Source organism: Aedes albopictus, chromosome 2 (assembly GCF_035046485.1).
Source record: "Aedes albopictus strain Foshan chromosome 2, AalbF5, whole genome shotgun sequence".
NCBI lineage: Eukaryota > Metazoa > Arthropoda > Insecta > Diptera > Culicidae > Aedes > Aedes albopictus.
Genome location: NC_085137.1, coordinates 129,532,703 through 129,557,702, shown reverse-complemented (window position 1 = coordinate 129,557,702; position 25,000 = coordinate 129,532,703). Strand labels below are relative to the sequence as shown.

The 25,000-nt window shown below is 37.8% G+C and overlaps 2 protein-coding genes across 5 annotated transcripts in view; one reads left to right on the top strand and one right to left on the bottom strand.

Moving 5' to 3' along the window:
* The window catches only part of LOC109417717 (leucine-rich repeat and calponin homology domain-containing protein), a 312,978-nt gene that overhangs the window by 23,446 nt on the left and 264,532 nt on the right, over positions 1-25,000 (top strand). The window lies entirely within an intron of this gene.
* On the bottom strand, positions 299-2,117 carry LOC109417025 (uncharacterized). The gene is made up of 2 exons (XM_019691179.3): positions 1,430-2,117; positions 299-1,121 (listed from the first exon to the last, which is right to left on the bottom strand). The coding sequence occupies exons 1-2, from the start codon at positions 1,470-1,472 to the stop codon at positions 637-639; spliced, it is 528 nt and encodes a 175-aa protein (XP_019546724.1). The 5' UTR covers positions 1,473-2,117; the 3' UTR covers positions 299-636.

The following is a 25,000-nucleotide window of genomic DNA, read 5'->3' as shown; positions in this document are numbered from 1 at the left end:
CTGACGACGACGACGACGACGACGACGAGGAGGGACCGCCAAGTTCATGGGATAATAAAAGCAGCAGAAACATAACTTTGTAAGTTGGGAAGGAAACATCTTAATGCTTTCGGCTGTTTGCATCGGCTGACTTTTATTGTGCTTTAACCTTGATGTTTGAGTAGTTCCTATTGGAAAGAAGTAGGACTCATCGTCGTCGTCGTCGCCATTTTTAAATGGGATCTCTTTGCTGAAATGTTGAGATAACTTATTTTTCTTAGAAAATTGTAAAAATTTATTCTGGACTTTTTTGGGTGGGTTTCTTCAACCGTAATACTATAAGTAAATCATGAACATCATCAGTCTATTAGCAGTTATTCCTAAGTCGAAATTCGAGCGCGTACTTAAATCTAGTCGTTTCTCACAATCGTTCGTTCTTCACTTGAGCTGTTTTTCACTGTGTAAATTTGTAATTTTTGTATGGCAAGCCAAATGGAATTGATTTTGCGTTAAGCAGTCCTAAAGCTAGATGGTTCCGTAAGTCTGTACCTCGACCTGGAGGAGGGTGGAAAAAGTAGCTGGAACAATTCAGGTTCTTGAGCTTATCACCTAGTAGTAGTGGGGGCGATCCCCTTGACCTGGGTCACACGATCATCTCTAGATATTGCTTATACCGGTGTCGTTGCTCCGGCTGGAGGTCGTCGATTTGGAGCAGTAGTTTTCGAGCTTCTCGAACTCGGTGGACCTAGTGGGGGTGGCAGTCGTGGCCGAGGACATGTTCATCATCATGTTGTAGTTTCGTTCCTTTTTGCACACCAACGGATAGCAGATGAAGCCCCAGTAGGCTCCGGCGCCGATCATGATCACAAACATCACGATCGAGATGATACCCCAGGCGGAGATGCGGTTCGCTTTGGGAGCGGCCGTAGACTGTTGACTGGGGGTCGTCGATCGGTATCGATTCGGGTCTTCGGGGTTTCCGAGTCCAGCCGGCATGTAGAACCGCTGCGGGGACATACTGCGACCGAAAGAAGCTGCTGGAGGACCACTGTTGGCTGCAGCCAGGCCGCCATAGTTGTAGAGACCCCCACCGGTGCGACCCCCTGAACTGCCAGTGCCAGCTGAGCAACACACGATCACGACTGCAAAAGGAAGGAGAACAAGTTTTTTTTGTTGGCTCGATCAGCGATTATAATTCCTCCGAACCAGATCACATTCTCGCCGCGAGAGACAAAGGGTTTCAGATGCACAAAGCATAAATCAAGAAAAATCATCGGATCGAAACATGTAGCTGGGCTGGTTCGGAGGCGATGTGGGAATTCACCCACACCAGCACAACAGAGTAGAACAAAAGAGAACTACCTGTTCCTAGGAACTGACCGGACTACGATCCGATCCGATATGGGACAGATATCAACTTCAGTGTCTGAAGTTGCTTTGGAATACTTACATCCGCTGAGGAGCACCCACGAAAGCAGTTGGTTGTTGAGCATGTTGCTACAGCGTATGGTATGCCAGGTTCTTGTATTTACACACTCTTCACACGACTTGGTGAGCAAGCGGCGATGGGTTCGCCTTACAACACGCACACGCACACACTACCCAGTATCACCCCTCGAGATTCGTTCCTCCTTTACTGCAGAAGGGGCTGCTGCTAGATGGTAGCAGCATGAGGCACCCAACAAGCACGTATTCTCTTCTACGACCAAGATCCGCTCCTATGTCCTCTTCTTGGCCGTTGTCCTCTGCTTATTCCTCGCTGCAGTCGGGTCGTCTTTATGCTTCCAACCAAATCGATCACCACCTTGAATTCAACTCTTCACCAAAGTACACCCCCAATCACTTCAAATTCCAATCTTCAAATGTCACACGCAACACCTCACAGATGTCCAGATAAGCGAAATCGCACACCGCCAATCACACAAAAATTCGCCGAAAACCGCCGACGACCTCACGGACTATGGACGCTTCCTTCCTCACTGCTAGGCCGATATCAATAACCCTGACGCATCGCGCTGGCTGCGGCTGGCCTGGCCTGGCTTGGCTGACTGTGTGTGGAATGGAAACTGGAAGTAAAGAACTACTCACACTCAGTGCCTGTGCGCGGAGCGGACTCTGAACTCCAGCAGAGAGTGTAGTCACTGGCTGGCTGCCTTGAATCGTTGCTGCTGCTGCTGCTGCTGCTGCTAGGTATGGCTGTCAGATCGTATTAATGCTGGCTGGGTAGCTTGCGACACCCTAAATGGGTGACCTGCCGAGGCTGAGTTCCTCATCTTGCGTGCAACAGTGGTGGTCAGTATGTCTGTGACAAAAATGGGGTTTTTGTACAAAATGGAATCCTAGTCAATTCATGTTTCCTGCAGGATTCTGTGTGGAATTTATAACAGACTTCCTTGCAGACTTCTTAGATAAACTTCACGGAGAATGCATGACGGAATGTTTCCAACAATTTGTAGAAGAGTTCAGAACATCTAAAAGCTTTCTATAACAATTCCTTTCGAAAATTCGATTGAAAAATCTTTGGCGAATTTCTGACGAAGTCTATAAGGCGCTGTTCATTTTTGGCCATCTTAGATCCCCCTCCCCCCTCGTAGACTTTTGTTCATACAAATTTTTTGAAATGTGTGTGGAGCGTAGACTTTGGGCAGACTCCCCGTCTGCCCTCCAGAGTCTACGTAGTTTAGGGACAGGCTCTAAAGAGATTTTTACTAGATGTTTGGAAATTTCTGATAGGATACATCCTTTTCTTACCGAGAAAATTGGAGTATTGTTTTTAGAAGTTCCTGGCAAACTATCAAACAGACACCTACAGACAGGCTGTCAACTAACTGAAAAAAAAGGAAAACCTAGAATTAATTGGGAATTCTGAAGCCAATCAGGGAATTTTTGGAGGTAAGATATTTTAGTTGAAACTAGTTTGAGCTAGACCAATATAAATTTATTTAAGAAATTATGGTGAAAAACATAGATCTTGTTTACATTTCTTGAACAAGTTTCTTCCAAACTCTTGGAGTCGATTGTGATACATCTTCGAGAGCAGTTGGCGATTGAATTTGGGGATAAATTTCTAAATAGTTCATTCAGGGCTTTATTTAGTTAGATATTAGGTTGAAACACTTCGAGATTTGCATAAAGAAAAGACGTCCTCTGAATTAGCTTGAGCAATTGAAATCAGAAACTAGAAACCAGAAATCAGAAACCAGTAATAAATAAATCTGACGAACGTGATAGGCTGTACTGACAGAACATAACTTACACTAGACAACGGACAACACATACGACACTCTTAAAAAAAATGTATGACGTAATTGTTTGAACAATTTCTAATAGATTCTTTGGGTTCAAAACCTTGAGATTTTTTTTTATTTACCACGGAAAGTTTGTGCAGGACCTTCTGGAGGAATGTCTAAAGAAGAGTATCGTGCAAATCCGTGACCATTCTTGTATAATTGTTTGTCAAAATCTCTTAAAAGTTGGTAAAATATCTAAAAAAAAATATGGCGGCTGAACCCATGGGGAGCTTTTTAAAATGTAGAATTTTCTGGGGTAGTTTTAAGTAATAGTTTGGAAGCTGTTTTTATGAAAATATTTATAAAATACTCTAAACGAATTCTTGAAAAACATATTTTTGCAATAAAGTATAGTAATTTTTGGAATCAGACTTGTTAAGGATAGTTTTAAGGATGGCGACACACAAAATTCTCATAGAATTTCTAATGAAATGTTGCAATGAGTTCTTTATTTCCTTTTTTTTGTACAATGATTTATTTGTGGTGAATTTATTTCGTAATATGTTTCTACAAGGCACTATCATCTTACGCCGTCATGAATATATACAAGATTTTCGTCGAAATTTCCTGACGACTCTCCAACATCTCAATGAATGCTATCTTTTTTTTTCAAAAAAAAAAAAATACTATCAAATATATCATATTAATTGATAAATAGTTTTAATAGACCTTGGCACTGAATTTAATTGAGACCCTATAATAACTTATCTAGGCGCTGCTCATAAACTACGTAGACTCACTCTCAGACACACTTAACCCCCTCCCCCTAAACTTCCATTTCTGCTCGATTTCTGAAGTCAACGGATAATTCAACTACTAATGCCGCCACAAATTGCTTATAACGAAATTCTTAAAAATTTTCGCTGCCTGCTACCTTTACTTTTTTCAAAAAATTATGAAAAATTATATTTTGGGTAAATTTTTGAACAGTTTCTTGGAAGACGATCTAGACGATCAAATGCATAGCTGATATCTTCAATTATGCGATAGAGTTATTATTCATTATCAAGTTTTTCTTTTTTAGATTGTTTGCAGATTTCAGCAATTTCAGGAACCTTTGGCGTTTTTTTAAATGTTTTCTGGCATTTTCACATTTTTTTGCATTCATGACGTAAAGTCCATGAAATTCTGACCATATTGTTCAGGATTTTGCCTGGGATATGTGTACGAACGTTTTGCAAGGAGTCTCTAGAACATGTAAATTAGTCCACAACATACTCCCTGGCTAAGAAACCATTGAAATTTTCGACCAGAATATGAAGAGGATCAACACATCAGTTTATCAAAGATCCCAATAGAATCGTCTAAGGCCCCTTTCTCATGCATTTACATGACCTAGAATTCTCAGATAATTGGGCTGGAAATTCAGGGAATTGGATTTTCTAAATTGACATATATTTAAAAGATGACATGTTTTGAAAAGATTTCCTTGGAAGTTTGTGGTGAAACTTGAAATATCAGTCTTGTTTGAAATTTTCACCGGAATTCTTTTAGGGGTTTGAGGCAAATGTCAAGTCTAGAAGATTCCGTTGGAAAATTTTCAAAAAAAAAAAGTTCATACAGGAGTTTATCCAACCATTAAAAAAGAATACAAGAATTATACGAAACATCAATTATATAAAGTATTTATCCTAGAGCTATTCTTACAATAAGAAATTCGATCAAAAGTTTTGAAGTTTATCTGTATATTTTTTTTTTCATAAATTCAACTAGTATTCGTCAAGGAATTCAGCTCAAAATTTCCCAGAAATTCCGTTAAACATATTTAGGGTTTTTTTTATTTCTTCCACAAATAAAAGTCTCCCAAAATTCCAATAAAGCTTGGAATTTTTAACACACAATCAGGTAGAAATCATCGAAACTTTTTTTTTCAGTAATTTATCATACAGGTTCATCGAAAATTCGTTCAGAAGTTTCACTAAACAGTCTCCTAGCAGTTACTTCAGGAATTTTCCCAAAACAATGCGTTTGCATCACTTTATGAAATTCTTGAAAATATTTCTGTGGATACCGATGAAAAATCTTCCAGGTATTCGAGTGAAATTCCAGCAAAAGATCGTGGAGCGGACCTGGTGTGATGGTTAGAACACTTGACTATCACGCCGAGGACCTGGGATCGAATCCCACTCCCGACAAACTCGCAAAATGTGAGTTCTTCCTTCGGAAGGGAAGTAAAGCCTAGGGCTAAAAATCTCGTTAATACAGATAAAAAAAAGCAAAAGATATGTCACAAATATGAAATTGTACTAGAAGTCACCTCAATTCTTCGAGGTGTCTGTGATACGTTGCCTTCGAAAACCTTCAATAATTTTAACATTCCTACAATAACCCAACAACTTCTAGTAAGGGAACGTCCATAAATTACGTCACGCAAAAATCGACCAATTTCAACCCCCCGTCCCCCCTATGTCACAGTTTTTGTATAGGACCTCTGAAATTTTTGTATGAGTTGTCACGCTTTGCTGAACCCCCCCCCCCCTCCCCCCTCAAAGCGTGACGTAATTTATGGACGTTCCCTAATGACATTTTCAGAAGTTCTTACAGATATTCTGCCAGAATATAGTTTACAAACTTTGAAAATCTTCCGAAAACTGCGTCGAATATTCCTTGAAAGTTTCGTAAAAACTTCTCCAGAATGTTTGCTACAAGTGTTCTAAGAATCCCATCAAGAGTTTCTTCATTTCATTTAATTAACTCCCTGCTTAATATTTCCGGGAATCATTTAAAAAATGCCATATAAATTTTGTAAGAGTACTTATCAAGAAATTTAACCCTCGAGCGATCGCGCTGTTGTATTCGGTACAACACGTTGGAAAAATCTCGCTTTTTGTACTCAGCATTAGCGTGGTGCTGATGGTGGTGGCCAACCGCGCGTGTTACGGAAGGTTAATCTTCCGCATAACATTTTGTCACTGGTTTGTACATTACCACCAAAATTACAGGCAGTAAAAAATTAAGAAAGGATGTCTTAAAGACAATCGAAGAAATATTTCGAGAGAAATCTAAATAAACTGCATGCGAAATTATAAGCAATACTATTGCAGCATCGTGTCAAACACATGTTTGTACATTACTTGTCAAATATTTGATGCATTGTACTCGAGGCCTTATTTAATTTGTAGATAGCGTCTTTTGAAGTATTTCAGAAGAATCTTTTGGAAAATATTATAGCAGTGTCCATGAATAACTAGACAAACTCATGGAGAAGAAAATGTAAAATTGCCGAGGTTTGCCAAGGTGATGTTCTGGCATATTTTCAAGTAAAACAATGACATCAAATTCATGGTTGTGGTAAGGCGCTGTCCATAACCTACACAGTTAAAAAATGTTAAATCATATATCCTGTAACAAAAGGGCCCCGTCGTTGGACATAGGTCGAGATTTTATCAAGATAATGTGTCGACTTATGTCCAATCACTACTCTCTGGGCTCGCATTTCTATCGAATAGGGCTCACAGATAGCAATCGCTGTAGCTGTGGTGCAGGCTATCCAGATATCAACCATGTTGTGTGGGAATGCCCAGAATACGGTATTGCCAGATCCGATTTATGTACATCCCTCAAGGCCCGAGAAAAACCAGAAAAGGAAGACATTAGAGATGTGTTGGGTAGACTTGATCTTGAGTACATGAAGCTTGTGTACGACTTTCTAAAACAAGCTGAAGTCTTTGTATGATACCCCCGTCTTGTTGTTCCACTTGTCCACCTCGTGTCTTTATTTGATATCCCAGTCTTGTTGCTCCACTTGTCCACCTCGTATCCCTTCGAAAATCGTTTGTTTGTATCGTTACAGGTTGTTCGTCCACTCTACGTTTGACCAGCAGCAATACGCCACAACATCCTTTCCTCAAATATTTTTGTTCCCCCTAACCTCGACCGAACCGCGAGTTTTGCGGTTCCCCAAAACTAACATAGTTTATAAGTCAAAAACATTAAATTGTAAAAAGTTTTAATTGAATTCGGCTCCGTTATGCCTGTTGGCGCATGAGCCTCAAATAAATGATTAAGTAAAAAAAAGGACCCCGTCGAATTGTACACATTTTTCCATCACTCTTTATATTTACAGCTTGCTCTCAGTATGAAGCTTGCGTTCAACATTCCATACAAGAAACTGTTTATTGTGAAATTCAGTGAAATGGAATAGAAATGTATATGTCAAAATCTAGGTGGAATTTCTACAAAAAAAGTAAAATTTGATTAAGTTTTCAAATGAAATTCTACAGGAATTAAAAAAAGCCGATACATTTCTACAATTGCATCATTGATTTATTCAGGAGGTCAAAAGAAAATTACTCTGCCATTATGGCCAAAACTTCAAATTCTCCTGAATCTATTAAAAATACCAACATGAAATGTTTTCAGTTGGAAATTCGCCACAGTACAGGGGGTTTCCAATCACTTCAAGGCATTTGTCTACGAAAGTCTCAGAAAGGGTTTTTTGAAGAGTTTCAATGGATTTCAGGGTTTTTCAGGAGCTTCAGAAGAGTTTAAGGGGAGTCTACGGGGACTGTCAGAGCCGTTTCAGTGAATATTTTTGAGGGATTTTGATACAAGGCGGTTCAAGAGGCTTCTGGAGGGTCTTGGGGCTCCGGTAGCTTCGGTAGAGTTTAGGGGAAGTCTAGGAATCGTTCAAGGCGGTTTCCGCATTTATTATTGATTCGGCCGGTTAGAGAGCAAAATTTCTGGTGGTGCTATGCCATCCGGCAGAGTTTCTTCAAGAAGTGATTCTGCCGGGTGGATTTGGAGAGTTTATGCGGCAGTGGTATGAAGTGTTTTTTTTCTCTTTGCAATTTGGCTGGTGGTGCTACGGTTTGATGCCAAGCTAATATTATTTCCGCGTACGAAAGTGGTCCTGCTCCTGTATTATTTTGTGGTGTAGATGAGTCTATCGCAATTTGTGTTGGTTTCACTGGATTCCTATAAACCGAATAATGATAAAAGTATGAGAGCATGGGGTCTTCAAAGTGATCATTTTTGGTTGATGATAGGAATCTGTCACCCACAAAAGTGTTTTGAATGAGTTTGAGTAAGGTGAAATTGCTAAAGTGTGTTACTGATGCTGATTCTATCTGAAGCAGCTTGAAAAAATCTTGCCGTATTGCCGAAGATAAACCGATTTTTTTATTCTTAATCAATTAACCTAATTTACAGCTCTATTGTCCACTGGGGCACTACGCACACTGGGGCAGGATGCCATTATCGACAGACAAAACCTCTAGCGTTCTGGATATGCATCCTAGAGGTTTGGCGTCTTCTACAAAAAGGCTTGGGGTAATGTGGTCCAAATTTTGGTAACTCGATATTTGATCTAGATAAGTTATAACTGATCTAGATCAGTTCTATCTTTTTACAGAAGCCTCGTATCAAAAAAATTTCTTCGACAAAGTTGTTTGTTGTTATGTTTTTGACATATCTTCCAAAGACACTAATACTCCAAAACTTACGTAGATGGCGCTATCTGACATTTAATCAAAAGTACTCCAAAAAATCAATTTTGACCATTTCTTTATGTGTTGATGTTTTATTCATCATGGTTTGCATCGAATGTTCAAATATACATACTAATGGTTCTGGCTGATAAAAATTTTGAACATTTTTAAACTATTTTTTCATAAGTTTTCATCAAAGTAGTTGAAAAAGTATGTTCTACAAATCTATGAATAACTCATGAAGCAGCAGGTCCTGGCACGTAGTATTTTGTTCACGACTAGTCGAGAAACTGTATTTTATCGTAAATAGCAAACGAAAGTGGGGTAATGCTTAATTTGTTATTTGCAAACTATTCAAATAATGCATGGTTTTTTAAAGATGGTTTTAATACTATTCCTAGAATTCTCTAGAATAATTATTTCACTAGTTTACAGCATTTTTGAACTCGGTAAGCTGATGATCATTTTTGGTGTAGCCCTGAGTTCAAAAACGTGAAGGAAAAAAAATACAGTAGAGCGGAAATTTTATCGACTTTCCATACAAGGTTGATGATTTGAAATCGATTTTTGTTCTATTTTTAAGCAAAGTCGTTCACTTCACACATCTCATTCTCCGTAATCAATGCTCCGATTGAGCTGATTTTTTTTACTGTAACTCGCCTACATACGATATGTCAAATGAACGTTGAGAAAGAATTTTTAGATTGTTTTTTTCTTATTGAAATAAATACATTTCTTCATATATTTTTGGAAATTTTGCTAAAATTTAAGGAGATCGTCCCAAAAATTCGCCAATATCTTGAATTTTATCAATCTGACGCAAAACCTACATTCGGATGATCGAATGGTACTGTATTTAGCTTTAAATTTATGGAAAAAGATTTGAAATTGATTGAACAAAGCGCAAGATATTTGAATTTTAGTAAATTCCATATTTACATGAATACTGCAAGATGTCGTCACGACGCTGTGAACTGATAGTTTAGCGAGCTGTTTACCTAGACTTAGTCTCTGGTGGAGATCCGGCGAAACTGTTTTTCGATAGAATCTCAGTGAAATGTGATTTTGACGACTGATGTTGTGCTAGTAAAGTTGACTATAAACGATATTTGAATATCACAATAATTCCGGAACGGATAACATGAATTTATTTTCTCGTCGCTCCAAATTCTAACACCTTGTAAACAGCTCGCTGAATAAAGTGAGGTTAGATCAGGCGCTTGCAGTACCCTATCATGGCGAATGTTCATAATATGTGAACTGCAGAAATGTTATGGCGAGAAACATAACATTGTATTCGAATCCATATATATTTATTTTGTATGGTGATATCCCTTCTTAGCTATAAACTAAATATTATAATTTTGAAAATAAGGCTTTTATAGAAAAAATGGATAGAAATTACATTTTATTCAAAAAATCATGCATTATTTGAATAGTGTGCAAATAACAAATTAAGCATTACCCCACTTTCGTTTGCTATTTACGATAAAATACAGCTTCTCGACTAGTCGTGAACAAAATACTACGTGCCAGGACCTGCTGCTTCATGAGTTATTCATAGATTTGTAGAACATACTTTTTCAACTACTTTGATGAAAACTTATGAAAAATAGTTGAAAAATGTTCAAAATTTTTATCAGCCAGAACCATTAGTATGTATATTTGAACATTCGATGCAAATCATGATTAATAAAACATCAACACATAAAGAAATGGTCAAAATTGATTTTTTGGAGTACTTTTGATTAATTGTCAGATAGCGCCATCTACGTAACTTGTGGAGTATTAGTGTCTTTGAAAGATATGTCAAAAACATAACAACAAACAACTTCGTCGAAGAATTTTTTTTGATACGAGGCTTCTGTAAAAAGATAGAACTGATCTAGATCAGTTCTAATTTATCTAGATCAAATATTGAGTTACCAAAATTTGGTCCACATTAAAGGGCGAACACGATGAAATTGCCACACAGAAAATATTGTATAACTTTTGATTGCGTTCGTCAAAATAGCTAATTTTTTGACCATGAATAGTATATTATGTGTAGCTAATACCATAAAATTTTCATTAAAATCGGTTGAGTATTGGCGCATATATTGTCGATATCATATAATGAGATTTAAGGAAACTTGTACACTCATTTCAAAAAATTACTTAGGCTATAACTTTTTTGTTACCTCATCAAAACGTTTGAAAATTTCACTCGATATTCTTAACATAGTATCAATTAAGTGGTAAAAATTTGATCGAAATCGGTTCAGTACTTTTTCTAGTAAATATCCAAAGCTCAAATCGCTTCAAGGTAAATTTTAGGTACTTTTTGACCATTTTTAGTTCCGCGTGCACTATTTTGACTGTAGAACTGGTAAAACTGTCCCGATTTTTATAAAACTTTGACAGTGTAAAATTGTTGTGTGTAACTGTTTACAGTGAAAATTTCAGCCATTTTTGTTGAGTACTTTCAAAGTAAGAGCAGTTTGAATTTCACTATACCAAAATCCACATCTGCTTATTGTGACATAGTGCGACATATATGGCTAAAACTTTTCAACGGTATGATCAAATTGAATGAAATTTTGACAAACTACTTCTACATACATACTTTACGTACAAAAAAATTTTCATTGAAATCGGTTCAGTATTTTTGGCGTCAACGCAACGGCAAAAAAGTGATATTTTCCAAAATGTTTGTACAAGATTCTCAAGTGGCAATTTCCTTGTTTCAACGATATCTCCGCCATTACTCAACCGATTTTAATGAAAATTTTATGGTATTAGCTACACATAATATACTATTCATGGTAAAAAAATTAGCTATTTTGGCGAACGCAATCAAAAGTTATACAATATTTTCTGTGTGGCAATTTCATCGTGTTCGCCCTTTACCCCAAGCCTTTTTGTAGAAGACGCTAAACCTCTAGGATGCATATCCAGAGCGCTAGAGGTTTTGTCTGTCGATAATGGCATCCTGCCCCAGTGTGCTACGTGAGCAATTTCAATTGACAGCTGCACTTTTGTACAGCGCCTATATTCTATTATACTTTATCGAACTGGTTGCATTTCTGCTGCTTTCATTTTTTCTACTTTATACCTAGTAGAATGATGAGCACAAGGATGATGATGGATGGCCGTTGTTCCTTTCCAGTCCGATTGGGGGTCCATTATGAGTAGCAGTTCGCCGATGTCCAGGTATCCGGGTCCGTTTGAGCCATGGGGCTCAGAAGAGGGTCAGTGTCAGTTGCTCTCGGGGGAAAAGCAACTGACGAAAAATTGCAAGTGCCGGGGCTGGGAATCAAACCCATGACCATCCGCATATGAAGCGAACGTGTGACCAACTACGCCACGGGCCCCGGCTAAGATAAACCGATTGTCCGTGATAAAAGAACAATGCTCAGAGCTCCAATAAGTGAGATGTTTTTGATTTTTTTTAAATAATATTTCAGTATTTTTAGTAATATTCAAGTATTAGAGGTAGATGTTTTTTTTTTGGGGAGGGTAGGATACCATAACTTTTGATCTCGTTTCAGAGAGCGGGTAAAGACGCTTAAGCCTAGGCTTGAGAGCCAGGGCATACGAGGTAAATACCGTTGTCCCATCCCAGGATTCCAAACGACATGGAGTGACATTAACATTCTTAGCATAGTCGCTCCCAACGATGCGGTACATAATTATCATTTTTCAAGGAACGGTTGGTACGAGATGTCCCCGTTTTCTGATTTCAATAACAATAACAACGCTGCACCGTAGGCCTGGCCGCTTTAATGCTTGTAATGCATCTCTGATGCACTGCAACCATTAATAATGACAAGAAAAATGATGGGAGTAGTCGATCCTATCATTTTCCAGGATTCTTTCAATGAATGGCTGTGTATGTGTAGACTAGACTAGACTAGTCTAGGAATGGTTCAAGGCGATTCAAGAGTTTCTGGACAGTAGAGTTTGAGGGCAATTAACAAGGTTTTCAGGAAGTTTTCTTAGGGATTTCAAAGGTTTCAGGGGGTATCAAGGCATTTCAGTGGGCTTCAGTAGAGTGTACGTGATATTCACGGAATCTTAGGGGGGTTTGAGGCAATTTCAGTGATTTAAGGGACTTCAGTGAAGTTTTAGGGAAGTCTACAGAGGTCTCTTCTTCTTCTTCTTTATGGCTCTACGTTCCCACTGGAACTTGACCTGCTTCTCTTCAACTTAGTGTTCTTTGAACACTTCCACAGTTATTAATTGATGGGCTTCCTTTGCCTGTCATTGCATGAATTTGTATATTCTGAGGCAAGCACAATGGTACATTATGCCCAGGAAGTCGAGAAAATTTTCCCGACTGAACGGGAATCGAACCCGCCGTCTCCGGATTGGCAAGCCTTTACTACTAGGCTAACTGGAGACCCCACAGAGGTCTAATGGGGGGTATTCGGAGGGAGTTTCTTGTTATGTTGCTACGCCTATGATGAATCTTTAAGTCCTTTATATTGTTTTTGACAATTAACTAACAACTTTTCTTTGAATACCTGTAAATAGGTAATAATGATCGTATCGAAGCTTCACTAAGTTACAAACAAGTTGTCCATCACTGTAGTATTATTGCACTGCAGTCATAATCTCCCTCTTTATGCTGTCAGTTCGTGTGACTCCGACGACGGATAAGCAGACTATGCAACCGACCGACTGTTTAAGTTCATACATACACATAAGTCAGCAGGGGTTTGCGTAGACACGACAACATATAGAAGGGGGTTCTCACAGCCAAAGCGTTTGTTGGTTGTTGTCGTTCTCGTCGTCGTCGTCGTCATCCTCGACCCAACTTGAGAGTTTATGTTTACGTTGAGACGTTAAAGCCCTCCACCTTTTTGTTTGTTTCTTCCTGTGCCTCTGCTTCTCACATTATGATGACGATGCTGGTGAGGTGATGATGATGATCATCGTCGTCATAATGACGATGATGCGGGTGCATTGAAGGAGGGTCATTGCCGGGTAGGAGGCTCTCGCATCATGACTCCTCGTCGGCTGGGTTGTTGGGTTTGCAAGATTAGCAGTGCTGCCTGTTGCAACAACGTGATGCAAATAATGAGGCATCGGTTACTGGAATTTGGATAGTGATTATTTTATGGACTTCTAGATAATCTTTGATAAGGCCGAGCTGAGCCGTTGATTCATCTTAGAGGCTTTAAAGGATTACTATTGCAACATGGTTGCGACATAGTCTTCTAGGTTACAATATGAAACCTCTGGTAGTGATTACAACTTTGGAAGTGATTTTCAGAACTGTAACTTGAACCCAAAGATAAGAGGTCTGACTCGATGCCAAACACATGCGAGTTCGTTTTCTCTATCTCTCTAGCTCTGCGGCTCTGCAACTTGTCAACTGGTTCGCTCATTGTATTCATTCTGGATAAATTTTGATCTTACATTCTCGCTGCATGGCCTGTTTACTGTGTCCTTCCAGCTTTGGTAATGTTCAAACTTAAGGATACTAGGCTCGCCGTAGAGTTCTCGTGATATATCCAACTATGCGCTGCGGATTTGATATTCGCGGAACTTGTTGGAGCTTTATCGTACGATCTAGTCCGTTGTCGGACAGCCGTTGACTAAGCTCATGCCTTGTCATTACTTCATACTGCTCATGAGCTGTTCAATGGCATTCCTGACTTCACTCAGCGAGTAGTATTATTTGGTTCTAGTTAATTGGTTCTCTACAGTCCTGGTAGCGAGTCACTTTTTAGTGATTTGGTCCCTATTTTTGATGCAGTCACTATTTGTTAAAAAAGCAACTAAAATCGCTTTTTTTCATTTTTAAATTGTTACTTAAGTAACTATTTTTGTAACTCTGGCATCGTTGGAGACATCATATTCGCGTTGACGGTGGCTAACGGAGATTTGAGCTGTGCGTGATAACAAATAAGTTTAACATGGGAAAGAATAGAAACTGAATTTTCAAATGATTTCTAAATATTATATGAACTCCAGATTAAAAAAGGGTTACTATTGTAGAATATACTTTCAGTTAGCTATAATATAACTTGTTCTGACTAAAACGGCGTTAATGTTCTATGCAATATGCAAATCAACTTTTTTTAATTTTAGGTAGATCAAACTGAAATTCAAAAAAAAAAAACAGTAAGAATAATGAGCATATGAACTTGAAACTTAATTATTTTTAGCAAACTTGTGCAACTTACAATTTAGTCTTCCTTCCTTCCACGAAACTTCTCCGGGAGAGTTCTGATGGATCGTGCATTTCCTAGCACGCATCTCACGACTCATCTGCTGCAGTTGATCGTGAGACAGCCGATGTTCATACAGTGATGCCAGAACATAACTGGTTTTGGGGAAAATGTTTTAGATTCACATTTTTATGATTATAGACATAGCATATTAATATCTCATTCGATAACTAATAGAACTTTTCAATACAAAATTTCTATAATGATTTAAAGCATTTGAAAATGCAGTTCCTTCACTTTTCCTTGTTATATTTATTTATTATCACGCACAGTTCAATTGTTTCAGATAATCACCGTCAACGCCATTTACGTCTTCAATGGGGGGACGGGAGGATGGTTTTCGTAAATCAAATTGGACGTAAAAAAAAAACAGAATACTCGCCAATTTCCATTGAAATACACATACTAGATGCTAGCACAGGCAAACAGACGTAACTCTTGGAACAAATTTCAGTGTAAAACATCGTCACGAAAACGTAATCGCCCAATACTAATCATGCTGTGCTCGGACAAGCCACTACTTTTAGACTTCTCTATCTCGGTAACGAAAGCAGATAGAAAAGTTGTTCAGAAGGACAAGAACATTCTGGTAATTCTTCAATTAGTTGGTGACTTTGCCACTAGGTGGCGCTTGTTTTCTAGTAAAGTTTTAAACCTCTCGATCTCGGGATCGAAAACAGATAGAAAAGTGTCCTGTCCGCAGAGTTGTTCAGAAGGACAAGATCATTCTGGTATTTCTTGAATTAGTTGGTGATTTTGTAACTAGGTGGCGCTAGTTATAAAGTAAAGTTCTAACCTTCTCTATCTCGGGATCGAAAGCAGATATAAAAGTGTCGTCTTTGGCAAAGTTGTTTAGAAGGACAAGATTATTCTGGTGACTGTCACATTTCCCCGACAACCATTCGCCCGAATTCAAAACGCCCGAATGACAAATGCCCGAAACGAACGGTCGAAAATCATTCGCCCCAATGTAACATTCTCTCGAATGTAGCAGACGTCCAAACACTATAATAATCTTGGAAACAGTTTTCTGAAATCAGTTAAAGAGAAACACCAAGAAATCTTTTTTCAATTTTGTATTCAAATTTTGAAGGCACAAATCTGACAAACGAAGATTTCATATATCACGCAAATATACAAATTGTCACACTTTTTAATAACACCTCCAAAAAAATTGCATGGATCTTGACACTTCAATGATCGCAGCGCAGCCCTTATATTTTCTTCTTTTTCCCTGAAAGTGCGATATATTTCACGAACAACCTCCATAATATGCATAATTGTTTATTCTGCAGAGGCTTCTCCAAGGATTTCTCTTAGAATTCATATAGGGATTTTCTCAATAATTTCTCCATGGATTTTTAACCTTCCAGGACGCGCGCCATCAAGCAACCGAAACTGCACCGCGCTCGCGCTGTATACGAACAGCGAGGTTTTTTGGTAGTGTTGTACTTTTTACAACAGCGCGCGCGCTGAAGGGTTAAATGGATTCTTCAAGATATTGTTTTTCTTCTTCTTGGCGTAAAAAACCCACTTGTGCTGAGAGGTTTTTCCAGGGAACCACTTTTTTTTTCATTATTTTTCCACAATATCTAAAAAATTCCGCAACACCATTTCATTATTATTAATATAAATTTTCCTTCCAAGAATTCATAAATGACTCCGGTAGGGGTTTTTTGGAATTACCCCAGGAATTCTTTCTGGAATGTTTCTCTACGGATTTCTGCTCTCGATTCTTCCAGAGATTCATCCAGGTTCTTCTCCAGATATTCCTGACTGGAATTTTTCTGAAATTCGATCCATGATCTTCTATTATTTTTCAAGAATTCCCCGGGTAATTCTTTATGGATTGTTTTCAGAATTCTTTCATTGATTACTCCTGGGATAGCTTGGGGTATTTCCAGAGCATTATCTAGATTTCTCTCAGCATTCCTGCAGGTGGATTCTCCTCATAATTCCTTCAATGATTCTTCCCGGAAATCATCCATCTTTTTTCAGAGTAGATTATTTTGGAAATTTCTCCATAGATTCCTCTTTTGAGAATTCTTGAAAAATTTCTCGGGAATCCATCAGGAATGGTTTTCAGGATTCCTCCAAGGATCACTTCTTTTGTGCTTTCAAGGGATTCCTGATTCAAGGAAAAAATCTATTTCTGTAATCCAAGCATTATTTCCGAAATTTCTCCAAAATTCATTCCTTACATTATCCGAGGGTTCTCTTCAGGATTCCTGCAAAGGTTACTCGGGGATTTTGCATTATTCTTTTAAGGGTTCTACAGAGTCTTAATTCTTTTATTTTTTTCCTGAATTCTGAAAGCTTCCTGTAAACCTTTACTGCTTCGTCCCGGCATTTCTTCAGGGGCTTTCAGGAGTAAATCCCGGAACTACTCTCGATTATTTCTATTGAATATGGGATTCCCTCCTGAGATGCTTTAATATTATCTGCCAGCAATAACATATTTTTTGCAATAATATGTTTTTTATGTCGCAATGTGAAACAATGTACTGCATTTGCTTTCGAATTATCTATATCACACCGGATCTGAAATATTGAGCTCTATTTTATTCTGCATGGTCAGTGTTGTCAGCAATTACATAATATTTGCGTCGCAATGTGAAACAATGTGCAGCACAACATTGTCGAACATTTGAATGGCCTATCTCATACCGGATTTGTGGTATTGTGCTATATTTAAATTTGCCTGACCAGTGTTGCCAACTACTGCAAGAATTATGTGTTGTTAAATGACGCCAAAAATGGCACTTGACTTCTACATAATCTTAACTGAACAATCGAATTCGATATATATCTTAAAACCGTGTTGATCGATGTTTGACATTATGCAATGTTGCCAGTTGCAGAGATAATTTTGAAGAACCAAATTTTACAAAAACCCTAATAAAACGGTCTCATACAAGAATTGTACAGGTTTTGATTCTCATATTGTTCGGTTTATCATAAACGGGATTATAAATGCTTGATACATTTAATCATATTGATGAATGCAGTTATCATTATCGAAGTTTCGAATATAGACTGAATGGATCGTTAAGTATCGTTACCATTCATGAATGCCATTTTTCTCGAACCTAAATTTTGTGCTATGATTCACACTATAATCGCTTTATTGTCAACTCTACGATACTGTAGGAGGGGTATCCAGTTAGCCAAGTGGTTAAGGCTATGGATCGCCAATCCGAAGACGGCAGATTCGATTCCCGTTCCGGTCGGGAAAATTTTCTGGACTCCCATAGTGGCATAGTGTATCATTGTGCTTGCCTCATAATATACAAATTCATGCAATGACAGGCATAAAAAACCGTGGAAGTGCTCAAAGAACACTAAGTTGAAGCGAAGCAGGCCAAGTTTCAGTGGGAATGTAGAGCTAAGAAAAGAATGACATATGCAGAGTTCGTTGTATTGGTTACGCATTGTTTTCGGAGCACGATGCCATTTTGTGTATGATATGCGCCAGCCAGAAACCATAAAGATATCAAGAATGCCAATATTTTCATTTTACGTCATTCCTGTTCACAAATTAATTTCATCTTAAGAATATCTTGGGAAAGCGCATAAGGCTACAAGAGATTATTGTAATCAACTCTTCTGGGCTGTCTCTAGTATGAGTCTCCTTAGTTTTAGTGAAGGTTTCTGATTTGATTGTCGTAAGTAAAAAGAAAATCGCGTTAAGTACTGTTCCTTTGAATTCCACTAAGAATTTGCATCCTTTGACAGATACGTATTTCGACCTCAACTGTAAGGTCGTCTCCATTGCCTTGTACTCGACTCGAGTCAAGTACAAGACACTGAAGACGACCTTACAGTTGAGGTCGAAATACGTATCTGTCAAAGGATGCAAATTCTTAGTTGAATTCAAAGGAACAGTACTTAACGCGATTTTCATTTTACTTACAGATATTTCCCTGACAAGCCCAGATTAATCATCATTCAGGGTGTCGACTACCTGGAAAAACCTGGAAAGTCAGGGAATGTCAGGGAATTTATTTTTGGATCTGGTAAATCAGGGAAAGTCAGGGAATTTTGTTGATGGTCAGGGAAATTTTTCCACGATAATCATAAAACGATGTATTCGAGTTACAACATGTTATGGAATTTGAAAAACTTGCTAAATTGTTTCTTCAAACTGTAACATCCATCATTCTGATTTACGATCAAATCAATATATTAACGTCATCCTGATTTTTGTAGCATTCAGTTAACGTAATGCTATTCTGCATTTTAAGCCTAGTATGCACCTGGGCCCATATAGCCGAGGCGGTAAACGCACGGGTATTCAGTATGACCATGCTGAGGGTGACGGGTTCGATTCCCGGTCGGTCCAGGATCTTTTCGTAAAGGAAATTTCCTTGACTTCCTTGGGCATAAACACTAAGCTGAGAAGCAGGCTTTGTCCCAGTGAGGACGTTACGCCAAGAAGAGGAGAGAGGATGCACCTGGTAAGAAAAGCACTCAAGAAAAAATCCCTCTAATTACCAAAGGAATTTTGACCACTGATTAGGCCAGAACAAATTTCATTTTCTTCTTTTGTCACAATACTCGTTAACTCGCCAAGGGGGAGGGCGATAAATAATAAATGTATTTGATGAAAAAATTCCCAAACAATTCGGAAAAATCAATAAACTCATCGGATTTGTTAATAAATTTTCTGGGCAACTCTAATTTTACCTTAAAATTTTAAAATTGCTTGAATAATTTATTGGTGTCCCCCCCTAAATGTTAAATTTTGACCATAATTTTTCGAGGGGTTGGTGACATAAGAGAAAATCGAAATTTGTGTCAGCCTTAGTATGGGAGGAAATGTCAGTTTTCCTTGGGGAATAATTGAGCGGAACATTTTTCCGCAAGGAAAAGTGACAGCTCCATTTGATTTGCCCGGCAGGCGTTACGAGCGTTACACAATTTTCATTCCTTTTCAGCTGCGGACCGCTCGAGAAATTTTGACAACGAAATCATTTCTTGATGATTTTGTGGCTATATCGGTCTCTTTCTACTCATAAGTATAAGGGAGTAGAGATCAAAGTGGATAATGAAATGATAGATATGATAGAATTCGCTAGGTAGCGAACAAGTGTGAAAATTTTATATAAGGTGAAATTAGGCAAGTAGGCCATGTATTGAACGAATACATCGAATGCGTGAAACTTCTGCCGTGCGACCTGTGCTTTTAAACAGATCGGCTTGGTTGGTAGTTCATACCACCTTACCAAGACTGGCAAAAGTTTCAGGCACCCGACTGCCTAATGTATTGTTCTGTTTTCATCACAAATTCTATCGATCGGTAGCTTTTTCGGAATTCGCACTCCGTTCATAGAGGTATGTCTATATCGCGGCGTGTTCTTCCTATTAGCTTTTTCGATCTTATAGGATAGAACACTTTTCTTTTTGAGCCAAACTTTTCATATCATATGCTGATTTATCGACCGTATTCTATTAATAACTTGATGATTTTGTGGCTATATCGGTCTCTTTCTACTCATAAGTATAAGGGAGTAGAGATCAAAGTGGATAATGAAATGATAGATATGATAGATGATGATTTTCACGCATTCGATGTATTCGTTCAATACATGGCCTACTTGCCTAATTTCACCTTCTATAAAATTTTCACACTTGTTCGCTACCTAGCGAATTCTATCATATCTATCATTTCATTATCCACTTTGATCTCTACTCCCTTATACTTATGAGTAGAAAGAGACCGATATAGCCACAAAATCATCAAGTTATTAATAGAATACGGTCGATAAATCAGCATATGATACGAAATCATTTCTTGATCGTTTCTTGTCCTATCCTTTTCCACAGTACTTTTCAGGTGTGTACTACACTTTAACATGAAGCCTTATTTAATAACAAAATTATAAGTCCGGTCAATAATCTAAAACTTAAAAGTACATGACACTATACTCAATGTGATGTTTGGCGAACTTTTGGTCCATTCTTTGGTGATATTGTTTTGAGATGCCTCACTCCTGCATCTTGATGGGTTTCTAATGATTTTTTTGGTGGGTAATGTCTTGCGATGCCCAGAAGTTTGTTGTTCAGACCACTAGTAATTTTTATTATTTTCTGGAGATATCTTAGTTGGAACTTGAGTAATAATCCCAGGAAAATGTTCCCGAGATGATTGCGTAGTACTTCGTCTGATTCATTCTAGATCTAAGCTCCCAGTAGAGCTTGGTCTGCCTCTTCAACTTAGTGTTCTTAGAGCGTTCATGATTAACAAAAATTGTAATCATGATTAATCATTGATGATTATTTTTTTTATTTCGGTGATTATTGATTATAATTAATGATTAATTTGATTTATGATTTATGATTAAATTTGGTTTTATCTGTGATTATTGATTATGATTAATGATTAAAAATGGCTCATTGATTAAAAATCATGATTAATCATGGTTAATCAATCACAAAAAACTGGAAGTGATTAAAATATATTTGTTGTTTAAAATATTTTTGAAGTTTCAAAAATAAAAAGTAACTCTGTCTGGGAGATTTTTGAAAGCAGAATCATAAATTATAATATTTAGAGCAGCATTTAAACCAACTTTAATTGAATAATATATTTTATATGATAAATCATTTTAGGGTATGAATGATTAATGATTGATTAACTTTTTTCTTATGATTATGATTATTGATTAATGATTAAATTGCGAAATCAGTGTGATTAAGATTGATGATTAATTAGAGACATTTTTGTGATATGATTAATGATTTTTGATTAATCTAAATCAATAATCATGATTAAATTTATGATTAATCATTAACGCTCTGCTTTAAGCACTTCTAAAGGCAATTAAAATTTTATGCACTAGAGAACTGGATTCCCAAGTTACTTCACACCTTTTTAATACATTTTTAACTCATGATGATATTTTAACCCCAAAAAAAATCTAAAATATTTTACCCAGATCCTTGAAGTAGTCTTTTTTTGCAAAACTCAAATACAATTTCCAATGAATTTTCTAATATTATTTAGCAAACTTTCCTTGACAAATCCTTACCAGACTTTTCGCATGCCTTTCACAAGTTTTATTTTGTATCCAAACGCCATCCTCTCCTGGTCTCCTGGCATAGTCCTCACATAATTTAAATGATTACTTTTTTTTCAGATTACTCGTGACATGACTTGGTGACATCGTGAAACAGCATTCTTTAGAGTTTTTTTTCCAAGATTCAAAAAAGTTTTCTACTGTGTTCTCGAACAGACCACTATTTAAATTAATGTAAATTTAAAAATTTGGGTGAACTTTAGAAGTGTTTCTTGGTACGGCAAAATATCTGTGTTGATAACTCACGAATACATCCGATATTATCAATGATGCGTACCAGATAGTATTATATGCAGGTTTAATTCTTTGATAAAAATACCTATGTGGGTTAAATTCTGAAAAAAAAAACTGTTCGGCCAAAGCCTGGTCTTCATACACATTTCAAAAATTTTATATGAACAAAAGTCTACGTGGGGAAGGGGGGTTGGGGTTCTGAGATGGCCGAAAAAAGTCTACGTGGTTTATGAACAGCTCCTTATCAATTTCCTAAAAGTCCTTCAAGTGGAAGCTATTAAAAGTATTTTGTAACATAATTTATACAACATAATTTCTTGCTGAAGGATTTTTGTAGAGTGCTCGACGGATTTTATTTTGAGATTTTTTCATTATGAACATGTGAAATTTGCGACAAAATTGCAGCCACAAATTCTGAACATCTAAAGTAGTTCTAACTTATAAAACAAAATTAGGATGTCACCCTAATAATGTTCTGAGTAATGTCTTTCGAATATCCTAGTTGCAATTTCGGCGTTATTAAAAAAAATGTAAGTTGGTCTTCCTAAAGAACTTTTATCTAAATTAGGGAATTTTTGGTGGACTTGTCGAAAGTTATTTCCAGCACAGCGTATCAGGTAGAATAATTCTGAAGAAAAAAAACTGTAAATATGCCCTAAATGTATTGAAAAAAATCTGGTGCAGTTCACTTGGTTTTTTTTTCTATTTTTCCACTCCTAGAAAAAAGCAGGAAAATTCAGAAAATTGGATTTCATCTCATGAGCAGATATCGTTAAGGTTAGATTTACATGATCTGGAATTTTCAGTGAAAGTGACTGGAAAGTCAGGGAAAGTCAGGGAATTTGATTTTCAAAATTGAGTCCCTGGCATTGTCGTAGTTATGTAGCCCAATTAGATTTACACTTGGTTTCAAAAGACAAGGGTTGAAGAACATTATAAAGTTAACTTTATTACTAGGATAAATAAACAGTTATTCTTTTCTATTCGTGCACCACACCCATTTAACTTTCAGCACAGATTGCTCCCGTTCGAAAAACTCTTCCCCACCATAGGTAGTTAATAAAATATTCATTCCATTTAGTTTCAACAAATTGTCGTTCACCCTTCCAGAAATGTAAAAATTGCGAAAGGGGATTGCAAACGGCAACGCCTTCTTCTTCTTCTTCTTCTTGGCGTAACGTCCTCACTGGGACAAAGCCTGCTTCTCAGCTTAGTATTCTATGAGCACTTCCACAGTTATTAACTGAGAGCTTCCTCTGCCAATGACCATTTTGCATGTGTATATCGTGTGGCAGGCACGAAGATACTCTATGCCCAAGGAAGTCAAGGAAATTTCCTTTACGAAAAGATCCTGGACCGACCGGGAATCGAACCCGTCACCCTCAGCATGGTCATGCTGAATACCCGTGCGTTTACCGCCTCGGCTATATGGGCCGGCAACGCCTACAGAGCAGCATATGTGCTGCACCTCCGAATTAAAATTTTCGTCTGTTTTTCTTGCATACACGAGAGGAGGGTGACTAAGGGATTTATTCCTTCGAACCGTCACTGAAAATAAAAATCGATTGTGAACTCCGGAAATCCTTCTTGTTGGGCGACGGTGCCAGTTGAAGATTCAAGCATGTTGCTTCAATTTCCTCAGGGCACATAAATAACTAACGTTTTCAACATACTTGCAAGACGCTTACTTTAACCCAATTCTGTACTCTATCTGAAACTCCTTGGAAAATAAAGCCTAACGTATTGACGTTTGGGATTTGTGTGAAATCCTCAATTTAGGCAACAACAAATATATCCCGGAGGAAAACAAAAACTTCCTGCTGATAAGGAGAAAACCGCTAGGTTTTCCACACGTTCCCGAGTTAAAGTAGCAAGAAAAGTATTCCAAGCTTGATTTATTCTACCCGTGCATCGGGATTTATGGGAAGCCATAAATAGTGATCCCACCATCACCCGTTAGCCATGAATATGGTAATTGACCGTTCGTTCATTGGTTCGAGTTGGTTAGAATTTGATCCAAGTGGCCAACCTGTGGCCGTAACTTATGGTGTAACAACCACGAACCGATAGCGTGTGCGGTAAAGCCGATTAGAGAGCAGGGGGAGACTTCCAGTCACGAAAATTGATTTGTGTCGGTCGGATTCCCTCCGGGGAAAGTCTTTCCCGCCCGCCGATGTGTCGTGGTCTCGGTGCATTAAACTCTGCCAAACGAATCGGAAGCCCCAGTTTCCCACTTGTTAATTCTTCCAGCTTAATATTGACGTTCATTTAATTTATTCGGACACGTGTTCTTCGAAGTCTCTTGTGAGGATGGGGAGCATCAGACTATAACATCTTTCAAACCATTCGGAAGAAATCAATAAGAATCGACTTCTATTTGATGCTTCCTCGGAACAATTTCTAAGTATTTCCCTTCGTCTTTTTAGTCAGTTTAGTCAGTCCCTAGAAACTCAAACACAGAGCACTGCGCCGAACGTAGCGACGTTGGTCGATGTTTGCACTCAAATTCATCATCAACGTCCCTTTCTATCGGATGAATTCATTTGTACACATTTCCCGCTGACATGATGAGGGGGTACCTATAGTGATCAGTGGTTCTCGGTTAAGATGAACACGCGGTCCACATTGGTGTTGCGGCAAAAGCTATGAAGAGCTCAAAGCGCACAAGAAATCTGTGAATCTAGTGAAACTTTGCAGAGACGAATCAGCCTCTGGAACTCTGGTGGAACTCTAAGGATTATTTCTAGCAAACTTTTCAAAGTCGTTTAGAA